Source organism: Capricornis sumatraensis, chromosome 23 (assembly GCF_032405125.1).
Source record: "Capricornis sumatraensis isolate serow.1 chromosome 23, serow.2, whole genome shotgun sequence".
Taxonomy (NCBI): Eukaryota; Metazoa; Chordata; class Mammalia; order Artiodactyla; family Bovidae; genus Capricornis; species Capricornis sumatraensis.
In genome coordinates this window covers 12,307,571-12,317,172 of record NC_091091.1, presented here as the reverse complement: position 1 = coordinate 12,317,172, position 9,602 = coordinate 12,307,571, and the positions used below count along the sequence as shown (strand labels likewise).

Here is a 9,602-nt window from a genome sequence, read left to right as displayed (position 1 = left end):
AAAAAAATCAGAAAGCCAACTCTATTCTATTATTTAAAAATAAAAGATATTCTAATTAAAAACCTGAGATCTCTTCTAAAATATGTGCACATTTTAGCAACCAGATGACCTATACACACTTACTTCCTGTACAGATATGTAAAATCACCTGTATTTCCTAACAGATGCAGTAAAAGCAAGTCCTACAACAGTTAAAGATAAGTAAACCAAAGATCTAACTTATAACATCTATGTATATAAACACAAACAAAAACCATAGCATCTTTCCTTGGCTCCTCACTAGGCCCATGTCTAGGATAAAAGAAGCTATTATTAAAAAGAAGCTATTATTTAAAAGCCTTAGAAAAGTAGGCAAGTAAACTTACTGTTGACATGTTTTCTTTATTGAATTAAAATTATACCAGTACAAAATAACAATGTATATACAAAGGGATTTGATGCAACACAGTATATACAATTATCTTTAAAAAGTCACAATACAAGTTACAATGATTATGAATATAAAATTTATATTAAAATACTCTCCGTAAGTGATTTATTTGATTGTTTTGGTTCGAAGTCTTCGTTTGAGAATCTGATGATCGCTTTCTTTCACTTTATGGTCCATCAAAATCTGAAATTAACAATTTCACAAATTTTATAAGTGAAAATAAAAGTAAAAATGAAACCTTACTTACAATTAATAAGATATGTTCATATTTCAGTGTTTAATAACTGAAATAAGAAGTACATGACAGTAATTTTTGTCCTCCTGGACTGCAATTATACTATCTTCTATAAAAAAAGCATGCCTAAGGCAGTAGATTTTATAAAAGATTCTTACAACACCACCTCATTCTAAAATAAAAGAAATCCATACTTTTACTGAATTCAGGACATACATAGTTTGAAATAATAACTCAAATATTTCAAAACAAGTATCTCAAGCAATTTTTAAGAAATTATTTTTTGCAATAACAAGTAGAAAGAGCATTATTTTGCAACTAAGAAAAGAAACAATTTCAGCCAAGGGAGAAAATCATGTAGTTTATCAGACAGATGGAAAAAAGCAACCAAGAGAAGAGCACTTTGAAAAGCATGTCCTAATGACCCTAATTCTTGACTACTTGCTTCAAGTGTCTATCTTTTATCTGACAGCTACTGTTACAAAAAGGTCTCTCCTGATTTTTCTTGACCACTTCCTGTTGAAGGCTTTTCCTTTAATTACTTTCCTATCTTCACTTTTATCCACTAGGCAAATGCAAGCATGATAGAAAATTAAAACTTTCCCTGTAATAGAACAGCGTGTTCTGAGTAAGGAGAATGAGTCACAGAGTCAGGGTGACAAACTAGTCTTTTCTTAAGAAAACATGGAAGCCTTTGAGGCAAAGTGGGAGGAAATGACTGAATGTCAAGTCTGTATTTTTACCAGGCAGAATTATGCCCAGATTTGTACAACTCTTATGATAAAGATAACATGAAAAGCAGATGTTAGAAGCCAATAAATTATTAAACAGTGATAATTCTATTGATGGAATTAAAGTTCTAGAATTCTAATGAATTTACAAATGCAGATGCATGTGACACTTGTATATATTAATGCAGCATTTACATTCAATTACTATAAACTTAACACATCCAGTACCAATAGTATAACTTTTAAAGCAAGTTTTACGAGACTTGGTGTACAGAATAAGAGATCCAAACCACTATATAATTCAAACTGTAAGAGTACTTCAGAATTAAAAAGAACATAAAGAGTTTTACTTTTAAGAGAACTGAAATAGCAGCTTACCACTTGGCCAGATATATCAATAGGAGACGAAATTTCATTTGTGTATAATTTTCGTTTGGCCCGTTTTGGTCGAGACACATTTTCTTTACTTACTTCTACATTTGAGAACTTTGAAGAGCTCATCGTTTCAATTATCTTCTTTGCTATGAAAAAAATTTACCAGTTAAATCCTGAAATAATTTCCTAATGGCAAATATTATAAATCCTTCATAAAGAGCCATATTTAAAAAGCACTGCAATTTATAAATGGTGAAAGGACACAAATAGAAAACAAAGAAATGCCCAATATATATATGACTTAATGATCAACACCAAAAATAGAAAGACAAATAAATAAAATGTCACTTCATTAGTGTTCAACATATTGTAAACGTTGAAATTTTGTAAATTTGGTAAATTTACTATTGGTAAATTATACTACCACCAGTAAAACTCAGGCATCTTTAATGACTCGGAAGAGGTTTACACTACATTTACGGAAAAGACCAGTCCACATACATAGTGCACCATGTAGCATTAAGAATAATAAGGTGCCGGAGCTAGTTCAGTATTCACACGTAAAGATGTCCACATGAATATTAAGTAAAAGTAACTTGTAACTGTGAGCCATTTACTTCCAGTTAACAAACACATGCACACAGATACATAGATTAAAAGAAAGAAACCAAATTTTTAACAGTTGATCATTTCTAGGGAGTTGAAAAGGAATTTTTCAATTTCTTACTTTGTACATCTGCTTTATTTATTTATTTTAACAGACACATACTGATTTCAGCAGAAAACATTTCCATTTAGGAAAACTTCTGGATATAAAATCCATATATATATATATATGATATCAAATATATATTTTTTTAAAAAAGAAAACATTTCAAGAAATATGCAGAGTTAAGTGTCTACCTGTCAACGGCTAAGCTGAGCCTAAGCGGTGAGCTGCCAGATTTCAGAGTAGCTAATTATGACAAGTCAACATGAAAGTTAAAGCCTTTAACCATCTACTGCAATTGAATAAGCAAGAGGCTAAATTGAGTGAGTGAAGTTCCTCAGTCATGTCCGACTCTTTGCGACCCCATGGACTCTAGCCTAACAGGCTCCTCTGTCCACTCTACTGGAGTGGGTTGCCATTTCCTTCTCCAGGGAATCTTCCCAATCCAGGGATCGAACCTGAGTCTCCTGCATTGCAGGCAGACGCTTTTACCACCTAAGCCACCAGGGAAGTCTAAACTGAGAACATACCAAACTCCCACCCTGTTCCACACTCCCCCACGGATTAATGCGTGGTCTGGGTCAGGTGGATCAGCACAGAAGTGGCCATTCTATCCCTGTTATGGACCTTGGTGCTGGAGACCGGAGAGGAGGGCTAGGAGTGGAAAAGTACAGTCAGAGTGGAAAAGAGTGTCTCCAAGGTTCCTTCTCCTTCCCCATCATAAAGTCTCCAGCAGAGATGCCTGAGGACATTCTCTACTGAAGGCACTCAATTAGGAGCATCCAAATGAAGGGTCCTAGGCTAGGAATTCCATGGTGGCTCAATGGTAAAAGAATCTGCCTGCAATGCAGGAGACCCAGGTTCAATCCCTGGGTCAGGAAGATCCCCTAGAGAAGGAAATGGCAACCCACTCACTATTCTTGCCTGTAGAATTCCATGGACGAGGAGCCTAGCGGGGGACGAGGACCCCTAGCATGGGGTCACAAAGAATTGGACACCACTGAGTGGCTCACACACACACACACAGGCTAGGAATGCAGGTAGGTGTAAGAGTATGCCCAGCAGGAGACCTGAGTCCTTGACTGACTGGCTCCCTTCGAAGACTGGAGTGCACTAGCTGTGTATGTTTGATGAGGGAAGGGCAGCTTTCCCTTATGAGGCCTAACAAGTAAAACCTTTGTAATCGCCCATGGTCAGCCTGAAACAAATCACACATAGGATTTGGGTTGGAGCCTCAAAATCCCTCACTACTATGTGCAAACCACTGTACTAAGAGCCAAAGATGTAAACAAGACAGATATGTTGCACCTGCAGAGCTTATATCCCACTGGAAAAGATTAGAAAACAGAAAATTAAATGGCTTAAATAATTTGTACCGTGAAAAGATCACTCTGGCTGCTATGTACTGAATGGATAGGAGATATGCAAGGGATAAATGGGGAGAACAGTGATACTGAGTAATGGATTAAGAGTAGTTATCAGAGCAACAGAATTTTAAGAACTAGCCTCTATTTTCTTCTATTTTCCCTTTATTTCCAAGTGATCAACAACAGACATGCACTGCAGTTACAATCCGAAACAGGGAATCTTTATACTCCTAGAAAGAAGTTAAAAAAAAAAACAAAAACCACACACCAGGTATATAGCAGGGAAGCTGTTAAACTAAATCAACCAAGTCAGGAAGTCATTACCATCTGGGTACTTCCCTCTACTTGAAAACATGTTTCCTTTCAATATATAAACCACATATGCATTGCTTTTTATGGCAATATATTGTTTATATATCAAAAGGAAATATGTTTTCAAGGAGAGGGGCTTCCCTTGTAGCTCAGTCAGTAAAGAATCTACCTGCAATGCAGGAGACCCAGGTTTGATTCCTGGGTTGGGAAGATCCCCTGGAGAACGAAATGGCAACCCACTCCAGTATTCTTGCCTGAGAGGACAGAGGAGCCTGGTGGACTATAGTCCATGGGGTCGCAAAGGGTCGGACACAACTTAGCAACTAAATAAATATAAACAATGGTCAATATAATTAAGTGAGAATACCTAAGAATCTAAAATAACAAGTCTCACCTCTCCAAATTTAAACATTTAACAATTTGCTGTTTACCTCTCCAGGTATTTTCTATGCTTATACAAATGATACCTTTCAAACAACGTATACTTTTAAATATATATATACACACACACACAAATAGATCTAAGTCTGAAGTTCCCAAACGGTGCACCAAGACATGTTGCAGGAAATTCACAAGAGCAACTTGGAATATTTTAAATTTCTAAGGAAAACAGTGACACTCAACTCAAGGTAGTTCACAGTTTCAAAACGGTATCAAATATCCTTCCTTTTGATGGTGACATATTTTAGCAACCTGGATTATCAGAAGCTAAATTTTCAGAGATTGTTTGGCCTTAACTATTAATGGATGGGACTATTTAGGTGTTTCTTTGGGTGCATGGATGCACTGAAAAAAATTACTGGCACATTAAAGGCATTGTAATCCAAGAAAGTTTGGGAAGCTCTGTGCTAAGTTTTTACACAAAGTATTTTTACACAACCAATGTGACTCAATTCAGCTGTCCCCCTGCTTTTAGTCACTTTCTCTCCTCATTCTCCCCATCTCTAGTCTCCAATTTATCCCACCACCACCACTCAGGTAATGTCATGAAAACTCACTCCTTCCTGCCCCCTTCCTCCTAATACTCTCTCCACATTCTAGAGGCTAGATGCATACTGCTACCTAGAACTGCCCACACAAGTCCTACACTTTCCTGGTACTCTACTTACATTAAAACTGTTCTTTCTGGTAGATGTGTATATAAGTATGTATTTATGTATATGTGTATAGAGAGAATATATATCTTAGCACATATTAATACCAGAGTATTAATATGTCTATATTATACAGAAAAAAGCATTAAGCAACTAAACTTAATAGATATTTAAAGAAATATGTTTTTGATATAGTACATAAGATTCAGTTCAGTTCAGTTCAGTCGCTCAGTCATGTCCGATACTTTGCGACCCCATGAATCGCAGCACGCCAGGCCTCCCTGTCCATCACCACCTTCCGGAGTTCACTCAAACTCACGTCCATCGAGTCAGTGATGCCATCCAGCCATCTTATCCTCTGTCGTCCCTTTTTTCTCCTGCCCTCAATCCCTCCTAGCATCAGAGTCTTTTCCAATGAGTCAACTCTTCGCATGAGGTGGCCAAAGTACTGGAGTTTCAGCTTTAGCATCATTCCTTCCAAAGAACACCCAGGACCGATCTCCTTTAGAATGGACTGGTTGGATCTCCTTGCAGTCCATGGGACTCTCAAGAGTCTTCTCCAACACCACAGTTCAAAAGCATCAATTCTTCGGCGCTCAGCCTTCTTCACAGTCCAACTCTCACATCCATACATGACCACTGGAAAAACCAGAGCCTTGACGGACCTTTGTTGGCAAAGTAATGTCTCTGCTTTTCAATATGCTATCTAGGTTGGTCATAACCTTTCTTCCAAGGAGTAATCATCTTTTAATTTTATGGCTGCAATCACCATCTGCAGTGATTTTGAAGCCCCAAAAAATAAAGTCTGACACTGTTTCCACTGTTTCTCCATCTATTTCCCACGAAGTGATGGGACCAGATGCCATGATCTTTGTTTTCTGAATGTTAAGCTTTAAGCCAACTTTTTCACTCTCCACTTTCACTTTCATCAAGAGGCTTTTTAGTTCCTCTTCACTTTCTGCCATAAGCGTGGTGTCATCTGCACATCTGAGGTTATTGGTATTTCTCCCGGCAGTCTTGATTCCAGCTTGTGCTTCTTCCAGCCCAGTGTTTCTCATGCTTATCCATGCAGAGGAAAAAAGCACTAGAATATATACCATAATGCTAACAGTGGTTACCTCTAGGAGGTATAATCTTCTAGTATTTCAATACCCAAGTTAAATCCCATCTGTTCTATTAATATCAAATCTTCCCATAGCCCCCAACAGTTCTTTCCCTCCAATACTACCATAGTTCTTTCCTTGTATCTCTACAACGCATTAAGCAGTCTGCATGCATGTGTGCTAAGTCACTTCAGTTGTGTCCAACTCTGTGCGACCCTATGGACTGTAGCCCTCCAAGCTCCTCTGTCCACTGGTGTCTCCAGGCAAGAATAGTAGAGTGGGTTGCTAATCCGTTCTCCACAGAATCTTTCCATCCCAGGGATCTCTTGCACTGGCAAGCAGGTTCTTTACCACTAGCACCACCTGGGAAGCTACTCTGGATCAATTATTTAAATACAGATTGTTCTCTTCCACCAGACAGTGAACACCAAGGCACATCATAGTTTCATGTTTCCTCCCTCAATACCTAACGTTAACACAACAATTTCTACTGGAGCTATAAGAGTCACTCTGGTTGAGTTTATACCAATCAGATATTAGAAAACACCATACATCTAACATAAAGGGTCATTTAATTAATAGTCTGCAAACCTTTTGATTGAAGAATAATTGGAGAATGTTGTAAAAAGTCTCCAAATTTCTGTAGCGTTCCTTCTTTTTTCTTAGCAGGCCCGTTTACATCACTTGTGGATGCGTGACTTCGTAAAGAATAAGTTTTCTTAGATGATGGGTATATGGAAACCTAATAAACAAACACTTTTTTTGTTGTTACTGGTAATGAGGCATGTTAAAACAAACAGTTATAGCCACAGTTGAATTAAAGAGGCCAGACACAAGTTACAAATTCTCAGGCAGGGAACTTGGGGTTAATCATGTAAGGAGAGGGATGAAAGGGCCAGAGAATGAGTGTGATAAGAGTGCTAAGTCAGAGGTGAATACATCAAGAAGTACCTGCTACTTGTCAGATGTTAAAGGTTATGTATTTTAAGTTGAATTAGATAAATAGAAAATGGAATATAAGTGAGTTATAACTGGACAAAACTCAACTTCTGAATAATTACTCATCAAATTTGACATTTTTATTTTCATCATCTACTTCACAAATGTAACTTATGAAAATGGTCAATTTTGGACAAATTAAAAGACAAACCTTTTGTTCCTTTTTTACAGAAGAATTTCTATGCCCAGTAACAGGGGACTTCAAATTAATTCTTGGTGTAGCATTCTTCTTATTTTCAAATTTCACAAAGTCCTAAAAATAATGAAGTTCAGCACTGATTAATTTCTTGACAACATATTCTTTCTCCAGACTCCAGAAGAAGGGAAAAAAGAAAACAAATAAACAAAAAACCAAGCAAATAGTTCTTAATCAGGAGCAATTCTGACCCCAGGGGACACTGGCAATGTCTGAAGGTATTTATGGTTGTCATTGCTGGGTATAAGAGGCAGGCTTAATGGCAACTAGCGGGTAGAGGCCAGGAATACTGCTAAAAAATCCTACAATGTACAGGACATTGAACTCTTCAAAACAAATATCTGGCCAAAAATGTCAATCATGCTGAAGCTGAGAAACCCTGACTGAAGGTACAACATTTTTCTCACAACTTTTTCACCTTCAGTGAAATATCACTGATATATAACATACGTAGGTTTAAGTGCACAGCGTGAGGATATAATACATGTTTTTATTACAAAATGGTTGAAGGTATGAATTTTTCACATGCATCATAATGAAATTACATTAGTTAAATGAAGGGATAACATCTTTTGAGTCCCATCTTTAAAATACAGCATAGTAATGTATCTACCCTTTCCCCAACTCCCAAATCATGCTGAGCATGACCTCTAACTGGTACTTAGCAACACTGAAAACAAAACAAAAATCTTCAGTATAAGCACAGGTAAAAAATGATAATCCTAACTGTGATGATAAGCACATCGGGGGGGGGGGGAGGGAAGAACATAAAGAGAGAGAAGATCATGACTGAACCTCAGAATTCAAGTTACAAAGTAAAGTCATAAGGATGACAAGAAGCAGATTTTCTAAAGAGAGGAAAGATGGTAATCAGGGAAAGCAAAGGAAGAAAGATTATAACTCCATCACACTTGCTGTTTTCAATAGAGCACTTCAAATTTGGAGTCTTCATGAGTAGAATATAGCATTGTATAAATTATTTTCCTGAAGACTTTACAACACTGTTTACTACAGCAGTAAAGAGCCTAGTTAAAACTTTTAAGTTTCTACATGGTACAGTAAAATGAATAAAATAACTGTCTCTTAACCCTTGGGGTACACAGCCAATTTTTCCTTTTCCCTTGAAAAAAATGATTCAAGCTGACTTAGGTGTCAGCCACTATGTTAACAGATGATGATGAAATCAAACTACTTAGTAGAGTTGGCCCTTGAACAACACAGGTTTGAAATGCATGAGTCCACTTATACACTGATACTTTTCCATAGTAAATACTATTCAAAGTACACTGTGTACTTTGGTTGACTCCACGGATGAGGAACCTCACACTCAGACAGCCAACTGTAAGTTACACAGGATTTTTCTGCACAATGACTGACACTGAGCCCTCATGCTGTCCAAGGATCATCTTAATGGTATCTAAGTGCATTAAATATAGAATAAGAGTTAACTAAGGCTCTCCAAAACAATCTTTGAAAGTGTTCTATGTGTAGCAAGAAATATGCTAAATAATATTCATTCATCAAATGTATTACCTGACAGAGAGCCTCAGGAGTATGTTTAATATTATTTCTGTTCTTCCACCAGCTTGAAAATACACTACTCTTTAAAGAAGTGAAAAAGACAAGTTGGAGAAAAAGTTATTGTGCTAAAGAGTTTTAAATATAAATATTGCTTTTATTATGCATTATTGCATTTATTATGTACCTATCACAGGTGGAACAAAAGCAAAACATTTTAAACACATTATATCTAATTTTTTATTTCAAAAGGAGGAAAGTAAGAATCAGAAAATTTATGTGACTTGCTGAACCGACATGGCTAGAATATGATAGAAGGTTGGTAACCCCACAATCAGAAAGCTGCAGAAGCAACAAGTAAATCATTTTTGGCCTACCACTAAATAGGATCCAAATTTTCATACTGGCTCACAGAAAAAGAATTTCTCTTCTGAAACCTACTATGATTTTAACTAAATCACAAGGATTCTACTCAAGCAAGTTAGTCATTTCAGATTCTCTAATTCCTTTATCCTTAATCTCTTTTCTATTCC

At 36.7% G+C, this 9,602-nt stretch overlaps 1 protein-coding gene across 3 annotated transcripts in view; it reads right to left on the bottom strand.

The window, feature by feature from the left end:
• Positions 1–389: 389 nt before the first annotated feature.
• Positions 390–9,602, bottom strand: part of KIF20B (kinesin family member 20B) — a 76,980-nt gene continuing 67,767 nt past the window's right edge. For all 3 annotated transcript variants that reach the window (XM_068961447.1, XM_068961448.1, XM_068961449.1), the window contains 4 exons: positions 7,507–7,608; positions 6,948–7,098; positions 1,775–1,917; positions 390–613 (listed from right to left, as the gene is read on the bottom strand). In XM_068961447.1, coding sequence (XP_068817548.1) covers positions 536–613; positions 1,775–1,917; positions 6,948–7,098; positions 7,507–7,608 — 474 coding nt within the window. In that variant the 3' untranslated portion in view covers positions 390–535. The remainder of the gene's footprint in view (positions 614–1,774; positions 1,918–6,947; positions 7,099–7,506; positions 7,609–9,602) is intronic.